We start from the raw sequence: 22,896 nt of genomic DNA on the forward strand, positions 1-22,896 counted from the left end.
AAAATATAATAATTACATACTTTGCCCCTTTATAAACTTAAAAATCTGTTGGAGCCCTAACAAAGAACTCTAGCCGTGGATCAAACTTTTTTTTCATGTAATAAAAAATATTCATATTTTTTATATTATTTTATACCATTATTATTGTATTATACTATAAATATAATATTATATTACATTATATCATAATACATTAATATGTTATATTAAATAATTTAATATTATGTTATATTATGAAAAATTAAGTTATGCTAATAATTATAATATTTTATACCTTTATTATTGTATTATACTATAAATATAATATAATATAATATAATATCATAATACATTAGTATGTTATGTTAAATAATTTAATTCTATGTTATATTATGAAAAATTAATGTACGCTAGTAATTATAATATTTTGTACTTTTATTATTGTATTATACTATAAATATAATATTATATTGCATTGTATCATAATACATTCATATATTATATTAAATAATTTAATATTATATTAAATTATGATGCTATAATATACAATGTTATATTCCTATATTATAATAATATTATATTACATTACAGTAATATTATACTATATCATATATTTATATATTAATATATGTTATATTTTATTAAGCTCTATTGTATAATACTATGCAATGTTCTTTATGGAAATTTTGTTATACAAAAGTACTTTCTCAGTTTTTTTATCAAACACATGTTAAGGTACCATAGCACTTTAGAAATGTAATTACCAAACATCTTTTTATAAAAGCTTTACTTTCAAAAGCTCTACTGTCAACAACTACCCCAAATGGGGCTATAGTGTATTTAAAAATTTCTCGCTTAAAGTATTACTTTGTTGGAGTATCAAGTCATGAATCGCTAATCCAAATTCTATTACAATTTTAAAAAGCAAATTAGAAAAGCAAAAAATAAACTATTGATGTTTGAAGATGGCCCCTATTTACTGTGTCAATGCTAAAGAAACTGCCTTTTTTTATGACGAAGTAGGTGTTGCCGAACTCAGTAGAAGCAAATCCATTTTTAGAGTTGGATTACAAAATAGAACATTATGTAATCACTGGTAGATGAATTATAGGATTCTAAAGAATGGTATCATGATTCTGACCTTAATCTGAGCTCTTCTGAAATTCAGCCTACCGATTATCCTAAAAAGGTAGTTGAGGGTGAAAAGAGATGACTCTTTGAACAGACACAAATTATGGCCGTCTGAAAAGTGGTGACTATTTAAATAAGTATTGTGACTGTTTAAAAAGATACCAAGAACACTATAAAAAGGGCCTCTCTACTGCAGAAAACTTACAACAACATATTCATTCTTTCCTTCTGTAATTTTCTCTCTTTTTAGTCTTGCTATTATAGCCAAACTCTTAGAGTTTTCGGGTTTGATATCGGTAGTGCAAAACACTATCAAATAAACAGATTTTTTTGAGCTCCATTGCATCCTAGAGACAGATTTGCTGATTTCTTTTGCATGCAAATGGTGAGGGCAAATATTGTCTTAAGGAAAATGACGTTGTAACATGCCTTAGAGCATTTTCCTTACTTTTTCATTCTCAAGATCCTCCACACTCTGAAATTCAGCCAGCCAATTATCTTGATCACTTTCACATGCAGAGAACAAGTTATTTATTTACTTTTAACAAAAAGAGAGTATGGACTCGTTTCAGGGGATTGCCAGCAAAGCGCATGACTCTTATCCCTTTTGCCAATAGAGTTGCTATGTACTAACACATCAGTAAACAATCCTTATAACCTATAAGCTGCATCTGAATTTTGAATTCATCTGGCAAAATGATGTCAACAAGAAGATAATTCTAGCAATGCCAGAGGAGTAAAAGTTTTATTCTTGGTAGTAGGCTCGTTGAAGGGGAGGGATTTGTTTGCGGATGCACGACTAAACTTGCTTCCTCTGATACTGTAGTTTCTATAAATCTAAGTGCCTTCTTTGGATGCAACTTTGATGATGATTCCTAAAGCTTGACAAAAGCAAACTCTTCAATGGCTGGTACACCTCCAATATTCTTCAGAGCCTCTTTGCATGGTTCCTCATCGATGCCAATTGCCATGACTGCGTGCTTCCGTGGGGCAATTCTCCCAACGCTCATAAAGTTCACGTTCACGTTCTGCTCACCTAAGACGCTCCCAACCGTCCCGATTATTCCTGGCTGATCAACCTGCCTGCAGAGGATCAGGTTTCCTTCCAAGCTGGCATCCACTTGAAATGATCCGACCTTGGTCAGATGGGGTACTCCATCCTTCACTCTTCCTTCAACACTGATCTCGCCAGTGCCTGAGACTGCACTCGGAAATGTAGACCCCACATTGGAGATGTGTACCTGTATGGACTCTAGCGGGTGTTCGGCTGAACCATCCAATAAAATTCTCTCCTCGGTGATACGAATGCCTCTCTTTTTTGCTGCGAGATCAGCATTCACGAGATTCACGAACTCACTAGATACGGGCTCAATCAGACCTTTGGTGATCATGGCACGAAGCAGCCTCGTGTCTAGATCATCGGGAGTCCTTGCAGAAGCATAAGTTATCTTCACCAACTTCACACCACTGCCACCAGCCACAAGCTGTACAGCTAACCTGCCGAGCTTTTCTGCCAGAACAACAAAGGGTGCAAGCTCTGACAGGACCTAACAAAAGATAAGAAAGAGCACTTCCATCAGCTTTGTTACCAGAGGTGCCTATGCCAAGAGAACTAGATCAAGTTACAGAGTAAGCTTATAAAACCTTCTCACTTTGCAATACTCATAAAAGTTCGTTACCAAAGGTGACTTGTCTTTTGTGCAAGAAACCAGATTAAAGTGAATGTTGGCTTGGCGGATAATGCAGAAAATAAGAACATGACCGACAAGCCTAACATCCCACCTATATATGGATGAGCAATGCTATTTTACATGGTCAGAAAGGCAACACTGAAAAATCGGGCTAGCAGCGCAAAACTTTTTCTCATAGCAGATATTTGCCACCCGGACACCACCCTAAACAGGCAGCAGACATGATTTTTCAGGGCCGATTGTCTATTTTCATGTTAGTATAGTGTTTTCCTGTATGGATCATGCTTCAGCATTAGAAATATATATCATCCTTTTGTCATAGTCTACTATTCTCTTATCAATAACTTCAAAACCAACGCAGCATCCCTTGAAATGAAAGCTGAAAGAGTACTAGTGTTAAGCGTCTCCCTTATAGCATGATCTTTAGTTACGCAATAGATTTTCTTTTATTTCCTCAGAAGCTGCATTTTAAGAGGCATGAGAGGCTGCCATACCTCAGGAGGAACCATTGGTGCATTTACTGCAGTAGCAGCAAGCTCCCCTTTCAACGCCCCAACAACGGCTTCAGCTATTTCAATGGCCACTCCTTCCTGAGTATTACATCCAATAGGAAGGAAAGTCCATAGACATGCTTCAATTAAAAATGAATCAATGATTTCATCAGAACTGTGTTTGTCATTCTCCTTACCTGAGCTTCAATGGTGCTAGCACCAAGATGTGGTGTTGCTGTTACCTTCTCATGGAGCACCAACTTGTTGTCTGCAGAGGGAGGTTCTTCTGTGAAGACATCAAGGGCAGCCTGGTCGATACAGAACACATTAGATTTCTAACGAATTTTCTACTTTATCAAACATATCACAGAATCCTACATGTCGAAGCGAGAAGCAACAAGAAGGCAACCTGTGCAACAATTCCAGAATCCAGTGCCCTTACTAGAGCTTCCTCATCGATCACACCACCACGGGCAACATTTACAATCCGCACTCCTTTCTTCATCTTGGAGAAAGCTTCATCGTTGAGAATCTTAGATGTGGAAGGAGTAAGAGGCATGTGCAATGAGATGAAATCTGCCCTTGTTATAGCTTCATCAAAGGTTACCAACTCCACTCCTACTACACGAGCACGATCTGCAGCAGCATATGGGTCATGTGCAATGACATGCATTCCCAGCCCTTTGGCACGCCGCGCAACTTCTGATCCAACTTTTCCAAATCCCATCACAGCAAGTGTTTTACCAACAAGTGATACACCAACATACATGTTGCGCCCCCATTTACCTGGATTTAAGTGAACAGTAAATTATGTGATAAGAGAAGCTTGTACAACAGCTAGAAATATAGATTCTTTCCTGAAAAATATATCAAGCTGCTGCTGAAAGAAGCTTATGTGATAAAAAAAAAATGCATTTCTTTGTACTTTCAGCTATATATCACAAACAACTCATGTTATTCTGTAGAAGTAAAGAAGGTAAAGTTTACATATAGCGATATGCTAACAGATTATTTGCTATGCTTCCTCCTGTCCTGGTTCTCAAGCATACAAATGCATGTGTTCGCGTGCGCGCACACATAGAGGGAGAGAAGGACAAAAAATACTGACATATTATACTGCACATATGACAATATGTAGAACTGTGATGAACTTGTAACATAACAGATTTGCAAATCAAAGGCCAAAAAATTATCCATAAAATCAAAAACCTGTTTACAATATAACTGTCTCATTCATAAATTGTGGTAACTCCATGTTGGAAAAGTAAAACAAACTGTCTAAATGATCATACTTGCTAATGCTGACAAGGACAGTAGTTTGGTATTGACTTGACCAGCAAATGGCACAACTTCGGCAAGCCACGAAGTCAAGGACCTAAAATAATGGCCACAATGGGCCAGTTAAGAAGACCTAGTTGGCTTAATTATCCAGGTATGAATGTACCAATTTATGGGATTGCCAATGGTGTGTTGGATAGCTGCGGCAGTCTGGGTGCACATTCTTTATAACCACCATCTTTATACCCAGCTTAATAAAGCTTATGAAGAAATCCTAAAGTCCCTTCTTGATTCCTTGAGATCAGAAGGGCAGTAAATTTCAGCAGATAAAGCAAAAATTCCAACAATGAAGATAAGAACTGAACTTCCACTACATCGTGGAGAAATATATGGAAATTGCTTCTTCAATTCCAGCTTTCACCAAGCTAGATATCAAGAAAATATCTGACTATGATCTGGGCTGATGACCTAACATGACCAACAGAAACATTGCAAACACATGACACGTTTTCATCTGTCTAAAAAGAACACCAAGATGAATTTTCTCGTAAAGAATTTAAAACCTTTCATCAGAGGAAACCCATTGCTTCCTTGTTTGAAGCTACAACATCCGCACTTCCCTTCAAGGTCTCAACCTTCACCTCAGAAACCATTTGTTTGTTAAAACTGAATCATCATTAGGTTTCTACAAGCATTCATCAAGAACAATACCGATGGCTACAAAAGATAAGATAAACAAGAATGGAATATTTGTAGTAAAATCCCTCCTTAAAGCTTAGACCAATTTTATCAATCAAGAATCCATTAAAGAATTAGAGATTCGAGCCTTTCAAAAACCATATCAAGAGTATTATAAGAGAGATGAGTAATTTGCATTGGGAGAGAGAACGCTACCTGCTTTGAGGGAGGCATCAGCCTGGGCAACGTTGCGAGCCATGGCCGCGAGCAGCGCGATCGAATGCTCGGCAGCCGCGACGGTGTTGGCGGTGGGGGCATTGACCACAAGACACCCGTTCTCGGTGGCGGCGCCAAGATCGACGTTGTCGATGCCGACTCCGGCGCGGCCAACCACCTTGAGCCGACCGCCGGCGGACTCGAAGACGTCGCGGCCGACCTTGGTGCCGCTGCGCACGATGAGGGCATCGCAGCGGGCGACCTTGGCGCGGAGCTCCTCCGGGGAGAGGTTATACGAGCAGTCGACGTCTGCGAAGTCCTTGAGGAGCTCCAGCCCCGCCTTGCCGAGCTTCTCCGCTACCAGCACCGTGGGCTTCGCCTCCGCCGCCACCACCAGCCGCCCGTGGCGGTGGCGGTGGCGGAGGGCGGCAGGGGGGCGGGTAGGGGCAAGGAGGCGGCGGGAGAGGGTGGGAGGGCGGAGGAGTTGAGGGGAAGGGGTGGAGGAGAGGCGGCTGGAAGGAGAAAAGCTGGTCGCCATCTTGGTTCTTGCTCTCCTTGTTTCTTGCGCTCGGCCTTCATATAGTGCCAGTATGAGTACCGGATGAGGACGAGTGACAGATTTGGTAAGGGGCCAGGTACAGGTCCTATTAGATGGACCCGGTATGCGGCGTCCGGGCGAGATGAACCGGATTCTCGGGGATCGGGGTTATCCATAATCCATTAATTTCTGCCGCTTATTGCTGTGCTCTCTAAGAAATAAATGAACACTCCCAACTCCGAACCCGCACCTGATGGCATGGATTGATGCGTCGGATGAAGACCGATGAAATAATCTTATTTGGTTGCACAACCAAATTTTATACTTTACATGGCAGTGACTCCAAATCATTAATAATAAAATTATTGTCCAACTCAGCAATAGAAATAATGGCCTTAGGCTACAAATTTTAGCCTAAGATCTAAAAATATACTATTAATATATTATTAATATTATATATTATAATATAATATTACTTATGTTATTATCATATTATTATTCAGTGATAATTTTAAATTATAGTAAAAATATATTATTTAATATATTATTTATATTTATCTTATCTTTTAATCAAAATAAATATTAGTATTATTACTAATATATTATAAGTATAAACAAAAATATTAATTGTATAATAATATTAACATATCTTTATAAGCTTAATAATTTATATAACTAATAAATATATTTTATAAAATATATTATAGATATACTAATATTTTATATGATTAATAGATATATTTTTATTGAATATATTAGGGATAGTTTTGGTATTATAAGCCAATGATCTTGAATTTCTATAGAATACCAAATAGGTAATTTATGGATATTTAGAAATTTTTAATCACATGAAAATAGCATATATAACACGGTGAACTTAGATCATTGATGTTCGAGTTCACTTGATTTATATTCTATGGAAGATATGGAAAGGGAGAAATCTTGAAGTACTCCAACATGACAATGTGGTTCTGCAACAACTTACGTTCGTGCAATTACTATTGCAATTGAGTATTTGGAGACTCCGAGCAAAGGAGTTAAAGTTTTGAACTTGGCCGCTGGAAATTTTAGACCCATGCCTCTATGGGTCCTTCAACACCTGTCGTTTCTTGGCAATCCCCTTGGTAGGATTAAAGTCAAATTCGAAGGCTCTGCTCAACAATCAGCAGCAAGGGCGGGCTCCGTTATTCGAGACCCCACAGGGCGACCATTAATGGCAGGAGCGGTGCCCCTAAATACCTCGTCCGTCCCAATTGCGAAGTTTTATGCAGCATGGATGGGATTTAAGGCTGCACTAATGGATTTGCATTCAAACAGGATGGCCTTGGAAAGGGGCCCTCGAACAGTAGTGGCATCAGTCAATGGGGAGAGAGTACTCGGCATCCTCTTCTAAACAAATATCAAGTTTATAGTTGCTTCCCTTGCTCTACTTGATTTATCCAGTAACTATTGTTACCATGAAGCAAATCAAGTAGCTGATGATCTATCCAATATGGTAGCCAATATAAGAACCTCTGCAAGCTGGAATTCTGGTTTCCCACCTATGTAACTATGTTTTCCAATTTCATCCAAACCGATTCTCTAGACATCTAGATTTTGAGATTTTAATTTTTTTTGTCCCCTATCCAGCTTTCAAAGTTGTAAAGTTCTGATTCCTTCCATTTTGTTTCTAGAGTCCTTCCTGCTGTAATCAAAAGAAAAAAGAAAAAAACTTTCAAGTCAATCACCATCAACTTGCACAGCTAGAAGATAACCCGTGCTACAAGGTAGGATCATGGTGAATAATAAGAAAAAAAAAGAAGTAGGGATATAACAAATCTTTTGTGGAGAACCTCTCATAGGCCTCAATGTATCCAATCTCGATGGTGCAGGGGAAGCTGAGGGCAAAGCTGTGAAAATTGGGCCTGAGCCGCTAGATGGGCCTTCCCACCCATGTCGGCAGCCCATCTGAATGTCCCCACATCCTACTTTGGAAAGAGGGTGGGCGGTCCAGCTGCCAGGCAGACGGGTGACGGGTTCCCGACCGCAGAAGCGGTGCCCCCACCTTCTGCTTCGGAGAGGAGGGTCGGCGGTCCAGCTGCTGGGCGGAGGGGAGGACAGATGCCCGGCCGCCGAAGCAGTTACCACCGCTTACCGCTTAGGAGCCCTATTTATAAGACCTCACCATGATCTTCCTTATTCCTCAGTGGGTGATTCCTTGAACCAGCAACAGAGGCTCGGAGCAGAGGCATCGGAGCAAGGCCGTTGCAGTGCATCTCCAAAAGAGGTAAGCCTCTCGACCACCTTGTTTCCATTTTCCCTTCCCTTCCTCCTTCCGATCCACTCGAGAGGATAGGTAAATTAATAGAAAGAAAGGAAGGAAGGAAGAAGAAGAGGAGAGGAAGGGAGAAGAGCCTACCTAGTGTTCTCTACCGCAAATCCGGCGCGGTGAGCTTGGCCGCAGTCGTGGTCGCAGTCGTCGATGGCCGGAGGCCCTTCCTCCCCTCCCTCGGGTGCGATGAGCTTGGCCGCCACCTTTCTTGGTCGCGGCAAATTCGGCCATAGCCATGGCCGCGGTGGTGGGTTCTTCCCCCACCGCAGTAGGGAATGAAGGAGCCGCCGGCTCTGACCGCGGGCTCGGCTGTGGGTGTCAGTCGCAGGTGCCGCCAGCCGTGGTTCGGCCCCTCCCGAGTTTGCCTTCCTTCCTATAAAGGAGAAAGCTTAGTTGAAAAGGAGAAAGCTTTAAGCCAATTGAAAAAGGTAAGTAACATGCCTTAATTTTATTATTTTATGAATCATATATACGCTTGCTTACATAATTTACATAATTTATAAAGTATTATTTATGCATTTGAATTATGCATAAGATTAGTTATTTGAGATACTGTTAATAAGTTTTCACTCTACCTATGAGTACTATTTGTGAAAAGTATTATATACGGGCTCTTAGATGCTATGAATGCCCCCCCCCCCCCTACCTTCAAATAAGGATCAAGCATATGCTAGTAAATGTGCATGATTTACTAAAGATAGCAAGGTTCATGAGATATGGTAATACAAATGCATTAAAATGATATTTATAGCATGATTATGAAATTAATGATTTGAGGTGCCATTAATCAGTTTTCAGTCTACTTAGAAAGTATGATTTATGAAAGTTATAATTTATGAACTCTCGGATGCTATGCATAGGCCCCCGCCAGTGGGTATAATAACTTGGCATGTGCATAGGGCCCCCGCCAGTGGGTAAAAAATTGAACATATGGGCCTTCGCCAGTGGGTATAAAACTAGGCATACTGATCCTTGCCATGGGAGTTAAGAGTGGCCGTAGCTACACTACTATGTAAGAGTATGGATTTTAAATCATGGAATAATGGCACAGTTTTATGTTGCATTTTCATATTTATGAAAGGTCATGATTGTACATACATTGACTTACAGCTTGATTTGAGTATATATTGTATATGAAAAATAGTTATTTGATGTACATGTTAGCTTTTCAAACTCTGTATAAACATGTTTAGCATTATATTTGATTCAGTAAGATTATGTATGATTACTTACTGTACGCAATGGAGCGCAAATAGGCATGACAGAAGAACCTAGCAAGTTCGGCTTGCTCAACAGATCCAGTTCTCAGATGGAGATGCGGCATGCACTAGGAGAGTCATGTAGCATGCACAGGTTTAGATGGAAAATGGATTTAGCTAGCTTAATGGATCCAAGTCCAAGTCTGATTCTCGGATGATATATAGCAAGTGTCGAAGTGTCTTGAACTCTCCTTTAATGTAGTTGTATAGATGGTCAACAGGTCAAAGAATTTAGTTATCATATAAAAGAATTTAGAATTTTTTTTGCATGAATACCCTCCTAAATATCGAATTTTGTATGAATACCCTTCCAAAATTGATATTTGCACGTATACCCTGATAAAACACTTGTTTTGCTATTCTACCTCTTTTTTAATTCTCGTTTTTGCATGTGTATCCGCATCATCTAACGCCGTTAAAAAATTAATGATTTCAAATTAAAATGATTAAAATACTCTTAATGGGTAGATATGTAAAAAGAAATATTTATAAGCCGATTGCAATGGAGGACAAAAAAGTAATTTCAAAATTTTATTTTATTTTTAATTAAAATAAATATGGTTTTTATTAACGGTGTTAGAAAAACTATTATATTAGAGGTATTAGTGCAAAAACAGTGTTTTATGAGGGTACATAAATAAATATAAATTTAAAAGAGTATTCATGCAAATTTGAATTTTTAGAAAAGTATTCATGCAAAAAAAACTTAAAAATTTATGCATTAAAAAAATATTATATATATATATATATATATATATATATATATATATATATATATATATATATATATATTATAGGGCTAGATGGCTTTAGCAAACAATATCATAACTCTATTATGAATGCACTCACCTCCCAATCTCTTTTAACAGAAGGTAAACATTGTACTAAAATAAAATAAATATAATAAACAATAGAAAAAAATCCAATGGTAAGTTTTCTCTTATTCGTATGGCAGACAAAATATAAGTTTTCTCTGCTCCAAAGTTAATCTTAATATGGAGACAAAATATACATTCTAACCCTATACATTTAAAGACCACAGACAACACTCTTAGTCCCTTTTTATTATAAAAATATAATAGGAGGCGGTTCTAGTCCTATCCAATTTATGAAGATAATAAAATATAAAGGGTGTAAAGGGGCTTTGAACCTAGATCCTTGGTAACTGTAACAACCCAGAACCTTACCCAAATGGTTAGCCAGAAGTTATTATTTGAGTTCCTTGATCATGTATATGTACCAAAGATCTACCCAGCGAATAACCGATGTGGGACTAAACACACGCCGGCACGGGTTCTCGCATACTTCCTCTGTTCAAGCCCTGACGTCCTCGTCAGGCTAAGGGTTCAAATTTATTCAAATCTAATCACAAACACCACGATTGGCCCGTGTTCAGCCCCAATGGATCCATGCTGCAGTGTCCCCTAATCCACATAGGTTATGGGCTGGATCCGCTCTGATACCATTTGTAACAACCTAGGACCTCAACCAAATGGCTAGCTAGAAGTTATTATTTGGGTTTCTTGATCCTGTATATGTACCCAAGATCTATCCAGCGAATAACTGATGTGGGACTAAATACACGCCGATACAGGTCCTTACAGTAACAACTTTCAATAACTTTAATAACAAATCGGTTGATATAATTAATAACCAACGCACCAAAAGATTTCTTCTTCATGATATATGTCAAAAGCTACTGTTAAGAATTTCAAAAGGACATCTTTTGAATATTATTAAAAGCATGAAGTGAAGAAGTTATACTGTTCATATTCACCATAGTCAATAGTTTAAGCCATTGCAACCCCAATTGCTAGAATTCTTGGAGTCCTCCAACCCCAACCAAAAAGCACCAAAGCCCTTTCATCCAAAGAAGCCAGGTGGCCAATATATAGCATCAGGACAGCTACCATTCTAGTTAGAGCTTATCACAACGTATATTCACCATTAATCGACTAATCATAAAAGGAAAAGACATTTCTAAGTTTCAACCCTTCAGTGCTTAGGATATTTCTTTTAGACTTATGGTTGAGCTTCCTTACAGCCCATGGAGACTTCTTATGGTGTTGGCAGTCCAGCTTTTCTTTCTTTTTTCTTTTTTTTTTTTTTTAATCGGGAGGGACCTAAACACCACCCAGCCACGGGATTGCCACAGGGTTTGGCCGGAATACTTGAGAGATAACACCTCTTAAGACTCAAACCCCCGACCTCTTGCTTCCAAGGAAGAGGATGTGACCACTGAGCTACCGCTCAACTTGCCAATCTAAAGCTCCGTTTGGTAGGGCTGTTGGCAGTAAAATTTTCGGAAATAAAATTTTTTAAAGTATAACTTTTATAAAAAACTATTTATTATTTAGTAACTATATTTATAAAATGCTGTAAAATTTTAATATATGTTTAGTAAACAAACGGAAAAATTATTTTTGTATGACAAAATGACTATAAAGGACATTACACAGTATTATACAATAGAACATAATAAAATATAATATATATTAATACATAAATATATAATATAGTATAATATTATTGTAATATAATATAATATAGTAATATAATATTATATATTATAGCATAATAATATAACATAATTTGATATTATATAATATAATATATCAATGTATTATGATATAATCTAATATAATATTATATTTATAGTATAATACAATAATAAAGTATAAAATATTATCATTATTATCATTATATATTAATATTTTATTACTATAGTATTTTTAGGAACTAATTTTTGGGTTTCTTGTTTTCTTTGTTGGGACTATTGTAGATTTCTGTAATATAAAGGGAACTTTTCTGTAATTATAATATTTTATCATGGATATTTTGATTCCAAAAAAAAATACAAATCAAAATAGCTTTCCGATGCATGCTAAAAGTGCTTTTCCAAATAAGCTCCATTTTGAAGCTTCTCTCAAAAAGCTGTTTTAGCTTTGCCAGAAAGCTAAAACAGTTTTTTAAATTTTTTACCAAATCTCTCTATTCCATCCAAAAGTATTTTTGAAAAGTCCGATAGTACTTTTTGGCCTACCAAAAGCTATGCCAAATGGGACCTAACATTAATATGATATATGCTATAATCTGATTTCTCTCTCCAACAATTATATAAAAAATATACTAACGTCATATAGATATCACATGCGTTTTTCTATTTAGTCTATGTGATAATAAAGGGAGTTCCTATGAGATTTTGGGGTGTGTTGGCCTCTCACTTCAATAATCTTAATATGTATTCAATAATATTATAACTCCAGTACTATGAGTGCACTCACCTATAATACTAACAACTCGAGCTAACAGGGAACACACCCCGATCACAACCATCTCGAAATCACTCTTTCTTCAAAACGTTCTAAAACACCCACAAGACTAGCAAACTATTGACACACTACTCCTAATTACAACGAAATCTTGACCGATTCCCTCAAACAATAGAAACTCTTAACTCCCGCACTCGGCTAAGCGGGTTGATGTTCAATTGGGCCGGGCTATAACTCAAAGCTTCTCCATCAAGTTCCACCGTCTTGATATCGGATTCGTACCAATACCATGCTAGCATAGTATTCATACGGTATGGTACAAATTTTTTTGAATATACCGAATATCGGTATGCTATCCATACTAGATATCGGTACTGAACCGATATGATATGCTCCGTCCGATGACCATACCATCCATCGTTGCCGAGTTGGTCAATCCTACTCATCACCTTCGCCTTCATCTTCTCCAAGAATTCCACCGATCACTTGAGCTGTTTTAGCTCCGTTTCTTCTACCGTGCTTGCCTTGGTCTCCCTCTTCTTCTCCTCCCCCTCCTCCTCCCGACGCTTTTGTTCGATATACCGGCGATGGAGCTCGTCCGATACGGGCATCCACTGAGCAACCGGCGGGCGAGATCTGGCACATGCCGAGGCTTCGCATTCGAGATAGCGGTCGATGGCTGAGTCGGCTGAGGGGCACCTGTAGGCATGCACATCTCGCTGCCGGACCTGACGGCGACGACGGCGACTCGGGAACCGGTGACGGCGGAGAGGTTGCTCGCAGTCCTGAATAGCTCTGCCTCGAGCGGAAGGTCGTTGGAGGGGCCTCTCTGAGGCTTCTTCTTGAGATGCTTTGTCTTCGTTTTCATCTTGGCGTGCCTTCTGGTTACGAGCGCTGGTGGCCCTCGAGATTGTATACAGGTTATTTGTTTAATAGGAAAGTATATGGACTATATATATAACTAGAGGCCGGATGGATGTAACCAAAAAAAAGGACGTGAAATTAAAATATAATCATATTCGGAAAGTTTGCGTAAGGCGAAACCTGCTGTGCTTCTTTCGCATCGTGTACTATATACTTTATACCATATACCTTATACCATATATCCTATACCGTATATCTTATGCCGCCTACCCTATACCATATATCCTATACCATCAACTCTATACCATATATTCTATACCATCAATTACTGTATACCGTGTACCGTGTACCATATATTGTATACCTTATATTGTGGACCATATAGCATATACCATGCACCATATATTTTATATCGTGTACTGTAAATCTCATACTGTGTATTTTATACTGTACACCTTGACCGTATCTTCTATACCAGACAGGATATTGGCACTATAGGGTGTATGGTATATACTATAGGATATACGATGTATAGGGTATACAGTACACAATATAAGGCATAGGGCGGTATAGGGACGGATGGATGTAACAGAAGGACATGCAACATCACTTCCAACCTCGGTCTGACCGACATAATTCTTGTCCCTACTTTTGGCGAGGCTTGATATTTTAAATATGCTTTGGACGAGACCTCCTGCTGTGATGATTCTAGCCAGATATCAGCTAGATGTTGGCTAGGACGCTTATAATCCTTATCTCAGATTATAGTAATAGTTCGTGAAGCTAACACAATTTAGCATGTTCCATATAAAAATGAACCAGCTCTAGCAGCGATACCGCCGTGCCGGATGGGAAAAGAAAAGAAAGAAAGAAATAAAAATGGAAAAACTAACGACCAGAACTTCCAACAGACCGACCGAAGTTGATCGGCATGGTCTCTAATTTTCTACAGACGACCCGGTTGATGGCTGACGTGCAGTGCCATCTGGACACCTCATACAAGACATAATATCCTTAAATTAAAGTCGCATTTCGGGACATCGTTTGGGGACAGAAATGCCTTCAAGAGATGATCCAAAGAAACGAATGTTGTGCGAACTGTCGAATTAACCTCCTATAGGAATAATTCGTCCCTATCCACGGTTAAAGATATGATAGATATTTGCCTGAGTTCGGATTCTTCCTAGTTTTTACTTAAAACTGTACATAAATTATTGTGAAAATAAAGGATCTCAGACTTAGTCCCACATCGACTAGATAGCAGAGAGATCTGTTCCTTAAATGGAGGGGGACAACCCCTTTCTCTTCAGAGGCGCCTTTTGAGGGACAAAACCGTCAGGGGTGGTGCCCTCCGGCGAGCCCATTGGGTCCGGAGCCACTGATCAATAAAGCGGACAATATCTCTGAGGAGAAACAGTCGCCTCCGCTGTCTGAGACCGGTGGGGACGAGGTCGGAGAACAGTAGATCTTTCTGTAGCACTGGATGCACGGGCTGGAGGCCGACCTCACTCGACCTTATCAATGATAAGGTTGGAGGATGGGAGATCCCCTCTTAGCGTTAGACGCGTGAGCTGGAGCTTGACCTTATTGATGAGGTCGGAGAGCGGAAATTTCTCCGTAACGCTGGACGCGCGGGCCGGAGCCCGACCTCACCTTGACCTCAACCGGAATAACTCTGATCATTGAACCGGCCGCTCTCATATGTCCACTGATGTGGTCACGATGTCCTTAATAAGGGCCCGCCAGCTAAACTAACCTGTATCCCAACCAAAAGTCGTTCTCCTGCTCCAAAATTCTTCAAGCAGCTGAGCCGCCCAACCCAAGCCATTTCTAAAGAAAGCTAGCTTTAAGAGAGTCGAGCAGGCTAAATACCTAATCTACTACACAAGCATTTCAACATCAGAGAGGTTTATCTGTTTAGCGTTCTCCACCGTTCAACCCTTTCATGAATGAAAAGAGACCAAGTGCTCGAGGAGACTGCAGGTTCTTCTGAGGAAGTTGCAGCCCATCAATTAGAATCTCCTCATCATGATTATAGGCTATCATGCCATTGTGAAATACAAGAAAAAGAAGCACAAGTGGGTTTCTTTCTTTGTGCCCAGAGTGAAGCCAATTCATCTTCCTTTTTACTTTCCCCAAGTAGCAAATCATAGCCTTCTATGATAGTCCGAAGTGAAATAGGGATTTTTTTTTTTCGGGTTGGATCTAGCGCTATCTATTTGAACCAAAAAAATGGCACCGCACCACCTCGAACTCATTCGACAAACATTAAGACGAGATATCACTTGCTTACGGCACCAACCATCAGGAGCAAAATTGGAAGGCAAGTGATTGCAAACTACGCAAGAGCAAAACTAGGTTAAAAAGATCCCTCAAACACTTGAAAGCACATCACAAAAGAAACACAGACCAAATCAGTTGAGGGTTACGACGACAGGTTAATGGCAGCACTCCATTAGTAGTTAATTCTACATTAGAATACCAAGAGCTATGGATATGTGGATGCCATTATTACTAGTGTTATCAGCAAGACTAAGAAGAGGAGGAGGTGGCTGTTATCTTTTCCAACACTTGGACTGCATCCTTCATGGAAGGCCTCCTCTGAGGGGCAACGGAACAACAAGCAAAACCCAATTTGAAGCAGCTTAGCAGAGCTTCCTCCTTGCCCTCCACCTCGCCTCTCAGCGCCAGGTCGGCCATCCTCAGAATTCTATTCCTTTCCTCCACCACAAACCCGGCGTTCCATTGGCAGAGCTCCACCTCCGAGAACACTCTCCCCGCAATCAGCTCAAGCAATACCATACCAAATGAGTAAACGTCCCATTTGGCGCTGGGCTTCAGATTCTTTAGCGACTCCGGCGCCTGATACGTAGGAGGAGCCAACGCCGAAGCGGAGGAGGAGCCGCAGGGGCTGGCCCCTGCGACGGGCGACAGGTCCGGTAGGCTGCTCGTGGACAGCGCCGACCGCTTGCTTCCGAATAGCCTCGCCGATGTGCCTGGTTTGGAGCTGCTGTCGCCCGACACGAGCCGCTCCAGCCCGAAATCTCCGATCCACGGCTCCATATCGGCGCCCAGAAGGATGTTGCTCGGTTTGACATTGCCATGAACACACTTCTTCTCGTGGAGGTATGCAAGCCCCCTGGCCGCGCCTCTCGCTATCCTCAGCCGGGCCTCCCAGTTGAGGTGAAACGGCGACGAGCCCAGCTTCTCTGCAAGCGATCAGTCTATGTTCAGTACCCGTTCGACGTACGAATCCGACTGCGCAAAAGAGAGAGAGATAAGAGTTTCTTACTGCTGAAAGAGATGTTGGCGAGGCTGCCATTGGGGGCGTAGTCGTGGATGAGGAGCTTCTCGTCGGCCCCCCAGTAGAATCCCCGGACGCGGAGGATATTGGGGTGGTGGAATTTGGCGATGCTACGGACCTGGGCATCGAAATCCTTGAACTTGTCAATGGTGCTGCTCTCCCCGATCCGGCGGACGGCCAAAGCGGTCCCGTCGGCGAGCACCGCCTTGTAGACGATGCTGGATCCCGTGGCTCCCAGTATATAAGCCGAGGCTTTCAGCAAAGTCTCCAGCTCCAGCTCAGGCTCTCCACCAACTGTGACCAGAGTAGCTCCCTGCTGCTTCTGCCGTGCCTGGATTTTGCCATCTCCTTCCTCCTTTCCTCTCTTGTGCAGCTCTTCCTCTTCTGCTTCTGTTTCGGAGGATGCCGAGGTCTCCGAGCCCTCTTCGGCGTCGTCGCTGTCCCCACCTTTCTTTCTCAAACACCATGACAAGCCACCTAGTCCTCTGGATTCAGGGGATGCTGATGGCGGCCTTTCATCCCTCTTTTCCCTCTCGACGCTCTTCAGCCCGATCCCTCTATCTCCTTTCTGCCGCCGCTGCTGCTGCTGGAGCTCTCTCTTCTTCCTCTTTACTTGGTAAATATATAAGAACACTATAAACAGAAGCGCGATCCCGGTGAGATCTCCGACGATGATCGCCACAACTGCTGCTGGCCTAAGCCCCCTTTGCCCTCCGCTGCTCGCTGCCGATCCTGGCGGCGAAGTCCCATCAGGATTCTTGGGCATCGCGGCGAAGGCCGGAGGAGAATTCGGCCCCGGCGGAGTCTCGGTGGAGACATTAGGGGGAGGATTGGAGAGGCTGGAAGGGATCGTGCACATGTTCTTCAGTGGCTTCCCACAGAGATCCGGGTTCCCCGAGAAGGCCATCGGCTTCTGTGCGAGGAAAGCTCCAGACTGCGGAATCGCTCCACTGAGATTATTAAAGGAGAGATCGATCAAGGCATTGGCCGGAATTCTTGGTGCTAGTTCCGGCGGGATCACGCCGGCGAGCCGGTTGGAGGACAAATTCAGGTACCGGAGGCCTTTTACGCCGAGATCCGGCGGCAGGGACCCATTTACAAGATTGGAGCTCAGATCCAAGACCTCAAGCCGCTCGAAACCTCCGCCCGGGAGCTCGCCGGAGAGGTAATTGCTGGCAAGAGCGACGGTGGTGAGGTTGGGAAGCAGCGTCAGATTGCTTGGAACTCTGCCGACCAAGGCATTGTCGGAAAGGTTGAGCGACTGGAGGCTTTTCATCTCGCCTACGAGCTCGGGCAGCTCGCCGGAGATCAGGTTGTTGGAAAGCGAGAGAATGCGGAGGTCGGAGGCGTGGAAGATGGTGGCGGGAAGGGTGCCGTTGAGGAAGTTGCCGGAGAGGTCGAGGTGGCGGAGGTGCTCGACGAGGCCGAGGTCGGCGGGGATGGAGCCCAGCAGCTGAGAATCAGGGAGGACCAAGCCAATCACCCTAGAAGCAGAAGAGGCGGGCACCGGAAAGTCTCCACCACTGCTCGTGTTCCAGTTGAAACGAGCGGCGCCAGCGGATGGGAAGCCCATGCACACGACCCCATTCCAGGAGCAGGGCGTGTCGTCGTCGTAGTTCCAGTCGCCAAGCACCGAGAGGGGGTCGCTGAGGATGGAGTACTTGAAGGAGAGCAGCAACACTCCATCCGAGTTAAGACCGAATGGTCGACAAGGTTGGAGTAGAAGAAAGCAAAGCAAAAGAGTGATAGGAGAGACAGCATATCTCCATCCGGAACGGAGGCTACTGCTTTGGGAGCTCATGTTGGAGCCTTGGAGCAAAGCATTTCTCAGAGTAGGCGGAGGGAAAGGAGAGAAAGAGGAACAGGAGGGGAAGATGGGGGAAGATGGTGCTGTTATGTTTGGAGGAGGGGAGTTGTTCACCAAATCGATGATGAGCTGTGGCATAAATAAAAAGGAAAAACAAGGCCAAGCCAAGAGAGAGAGGAAGAGTGGATGGGAAAAAATTATACGGCGATTCCAGGAGGGAGCAATGCATGTGAGGCTGAAATGGGAGAGAGAACTAAAAAAGGGAGGGTTGAAAGTCAGGCTGCTGGGAATTAAAAATAGGAGCACAGCTCATCAAAAGGTACTGAGCCCGCCATAAATATTTAACCTGAACAAGGTTACAACTTACAAGCGGAGATATGATTAAATACCCACCCAGGTTTACTTCTTTTTCTATCCCCGCTTCCCGGGCGAGGGAGAGGGCCCGAGGAGGGGACGAAGGAATCTGGGTGCGGAAAAGAGGACATGGAGGTGAGGACCGGGTCGCGGTGGGATTGACCCGGGGGGAATTTTGGAAATTGGAAGCCTACTGATTCTAATTTAGAGTGGACCCGAGAAACCAGAAGGTGTGGGAGAGAGTGCTTCACATGGGGTACTTTGCTGACTCCAGTGAAATCGGTAGAAGATTTCTTTCTTTCATGGTCAAGTAAGACCTGAGGGTTTTTGAAGACCCCTTTGCTTTGTTGTGATTTTGTATAGGGGGATTGCTGGGACCACGGGGAATTTATAGCATTATAACGTGTGGGGTTGAAGAGATTTAAAGAACCGGGGTGTGGTAACAATATAGGAATCCTATGAGAGAATGCTAGGCTTTGGATTTTGGTAACAAAGAGCTGAAGATTGCTTGAAAGAAGTTTGGTACTAAGGAATGGGCGCCGGTGGTCCGCAGCAGCCATGGAATCTGAGAGAAAAATGCCTAGCTATTAATCTAGCTTTGATAGTTTGTATAGAAATCAGCATATAGTGTTGAATTGGTTTGGCAAGGAGGTACTAATCAAGGTTGAAGGGATATCCTCCTCAGCCTGTTGCTAAGATATGCGACTCACATGGACACGATTTGGATTGGTATATTAATTCATGCAATCATCAAAGTGCATTACTAAATCCCATGTTAAGAAATTGGGATCAACAACCTTTTCATGGTTCTAGGGTCTACAGCCTTTGAGGAATTCCCTAGAGGCATCTCACCTTCTAAGCTACACAAATACTAGTTTACAAAGTATTTGTATGGGCTTCCGCCCCCTCTCAAAAAGCTTCATGATGAGGTAAGACCTATGCCTAACAAGATACGATTAGGCGATACAATTCACCGACACTTTGCTGCTTGCTTGCTGCACCATAACTTTTTGCATAGAAGGCAAGAAAATGAGCACATGTTATGCAAGGAGCCTGCTACATTCTGGATCACAATTTACATTAGATGGCTCTGATGTCCCAGTATGTCAATTTGATGATCTGGCCTCCACATCAACACTTGTCTACATTCATGGTTGAAGTTCTTTTGGATGGTTCTTGGTCCTTGATCTAGTGTCCCTGGGCAAAAATAAGACTGCTGCACCCGGCCATAGTAATGAGACAAGTGTCCCCTGCTGATTCCACAGAGATGGCTTTTCTTTGCATGGGATGTGTTTCCAGTTGTGTGCAGAAGGGCTGAATCAGCTCCTGTCCTCCGAGAAAGTCCTGTCCACTGCTCTTGCCGAGAGGCCCGTTTCTTCCAGAGAATAGAGAGTTTGGTGATGCTCCTGTATTGAGTACTCTGCTCTACCCTTCAATTATCCAACTCACAAACATAGGCAGTCGTGCAACCATTTTATGGAGAAAAATATTGGCTTCTTTCTTTTCTAATCTAAAGAACATTTAGCACAGCATCAGAAAAGCTTCTCTTTCTTCTCCAATTTAAAAAAACATTCTTTGCACAAGCATGTTCCAAATTCCTCCTTGTAGGAACGGATTTGATGGATAACTTATTTGGCTCTTGGGTAGAGAACCTGTAAGTGAATGGGTTGGCCATATATTGTGGGATCAGTAACAGGACAGCAGTATATATGCTGCAAGATAACAGGGAATGATGTCATGTTTTCCTTAGGCTAGTGTACATCAGAAAGGAGAGTTACCTCCGTATCGTTGCATGGGTATCTGTAAATTAAATGGCTTCCATTGTGTAAACGCGTGCCATTCTTGCTTGCTCGTACTGATTTGACTGTCGAGCAGCGTAAGGTTGACGACTACTGTATATTGCACTCCTTAGAAAGGAGACTACAATATAATTAGCTCTTATGATATTGGCGTACTAAAGTCGCTCAATATTCAATAAGAATTTCACAGGTTCATCTTAAACAAGGCAGCATTGTACTGCGATGTGAATTAGATGACCAGCTGAAATTTTCCTGAGATTTCTTAAAAATTAAAGCTCAAACGGTTAAAAGTATCTGATGAAAATAAAAATCAAGATACGCTTGTATCGGCTCAATTCAAATAGTATCGTACTGATTCGATACCAGTATTCGTTATAAATAGTATTTCGATATTCGGTATGTTAAAAAATTCTGTATCGTACCATATCGATATTTTTTATTATAAAATTAGTATGAAATTTGGTATAATTTGGATAGGAATAATTGAGAATAGTACCTGATGGTTGTTTTAATATTGTAGACTGACTTGAGCGGACTTGCCATGACAAAATTTATGGTATGGCCTCCCACTGAAGCTCTGACAAATGTGCCCTACAAAACAGTTGAGCCGTGAGCCTTATCCATAATACCGATTGCCCCTGTGACACCATTCCATGCACCTCGGACATGAAATTGCTTAATTGCTCTCCATTTGACAAAAAAAAAAAAGACAAAGTAATTCACAACACTTATAGCTGAGAATGTGACTGGATCGAAACGAGAATAGAGTAGTAGTTCAGGCACCGACAGACAATACATCTAGCCATAATTCACGCCTGATCATTGGGATTCTTATATTTTTCAGGTGAAAGGTAGATAAACCACCCCATGGAACTCAAAGTTTATGCTGACTGAATATATCCTTATATTATTTTACTATTTAACAATATTGAGGAATAATAGTTTCATATTGGATACGTTAAAAATTCTTATGGTGCTTATATGTTTTTGGACTTATCCATCTAATATCTGAATTTTTAGATAGAATTTTAACATGGTATCTGACTCGAACCGATCCTTACTCTCATTTACTATTCCCCGTGTTGCCCATCCAAGGTAGATGTCGGTGCATCTAGAGAGGTTGTATAGAATTTTTATTGGCTGTTTATGGATTCGTAATGTAAATAGGTGTTTTCTTCTTTTTAATGGTATTTTTCTTTGTTTAAGGGCGCTGATAGCCTTCCTTTGGTTACTTTTGGCACTTCCGATTTGGTGCTGGTCAAAAGTTGTTGAGGAAGTAGGTAGATTAAGAAATAATTTCAAAAAAGCAGTCAAAATCACTTTCTGTGTGAGGATTATTTTAAGCATCAGCGACCAAGCATGGGTGTTCACAAGTGGCACATCTTCAGATAAAAATTTTCCTTGAATTTGACTTGCTCGATTGATAAATAACAAAGCTAAATATAGGCTTGGCTGATTTGAACTTGACTCAGATTAAGTTTGAAATATATTATTTTATTTATTGTTTGATAAATAAAATATTTTTTTTTTAATCTGATATATATTTAATAAAAAATAGTTTAAATGTAAGATTAAAAATATAGTCTAGACAATTAGTTTGGAGTTTATGTATAAAAATCTCAAGGAATCTCATGCTCTCATAAGATTTGATAAACCATATGCATACAACCACTCTAGTTTGGCTTGAAACAAAATAATTTAAATTTATTTTAATTTTGCTATGTGCCAAACTTGAACTCAGCATAGTATGTCCAAGGTCGACTGATTTATTACCTTCTCAGGCCTATGGTCGCATTTGGACGAGGAATAAGCCGGGATAATTTTGATATCGCAAGCCAATGCCAATTACTATAAGATCTTTTTACTTTTTTATATCAACTCTTAAATACATAAAAAAGTAAAAAAAATCTTCATTTTTTTACTT

General features: G+C 41.1%; 2 protein-coding genes and 1 long non-coding RNA gene across 3 annotated transcripts; 1 reads left to right on the top strand and 2 right to left on the bottom strand.

The window, feature by feature from the left end:
* Positions 1–1,624: 1,624 nt before the first annotated feature.
* LOC103722429 (D-3-phosphoglycerate dehydrogenase 1, chloroplastic-like) lies at positions 1,625–6,252 on the bottom strand. The gene is made up of 5 exons (XM_008812983.5): positions 5,465–6,252; positions 3,702–4,078; positions 3,490–3,600; positions 3,296–3,391; positions 1,625–2,657 (listed from the first exon to the last, which is right to left on the bottom strand). Exons 1-5 carry the CDS (start codon positions 6,000–6,002, stop codon positions 1,986–1,988), a joined length of 1,794 nt encoding a protein of 597 aa, XP_008811205.1. The 5' UTR covers positions 6,003–6,252; the 3' UTR covers positions 1,625–1,985.
* Positions 6,253–8,633: 2,381 nt separating this feature from the next.
* Positions 8,634–9,831, top strand: LOC120111870 (uncharacterized). Its single transcript, XR_015975277.2, has 2 exons — positions 8,634–8,741; positions 9,174–9,831. It is a non-coding gene; the product is annotated as an uncharacterized LOC120111870 (long non-coding RNA).
* Positions 9,832–16,039: 6,208 nt separating this feature from the next.
* LOC103716219 (putative LRR receptor-like serine/threonine-protein kinase At4g37250) lies at positions 16,040–18,866 on the bottom strand. The gene is made up of 2 exons (XM_008804130.6): positions 17,001–18,866; positions 16,040–16,917 (listed from the first exon to the last, which is right to left on the bottom strand). The coding sequence occupies exons 1-2, from the start codon at positions 18,811–18,813 to the stop codon at positions 16,241–16,243; spliced, it is 2,490 nt and encodes an 829-aa protein (XP_008802352.2). The 5' UTR covers positions 18,814–18,866; the 3' UTR covers positions 16,040–16,240.
* Between the last annotated feature and the right edge of the window lie 4,030 nt (positions 18,867–22,896).

Source organism: Phoenix dactylifera, chromosome 2 (genome assembly GCF_051530095.1).
Source record: "Phoenix dactylifera cultivar Ajwa chromosome 2, Ajwa_hap1_PhDact_Kaust_v1.1, whole genome shotgun sequence".
Taxonomy (NCBI): Eukaryota; Viridiplantae; Streptophyta; class Magnoliopsida; order Arecales; family Arecaceae; genus Phoenix; species Phoenix dactylifera.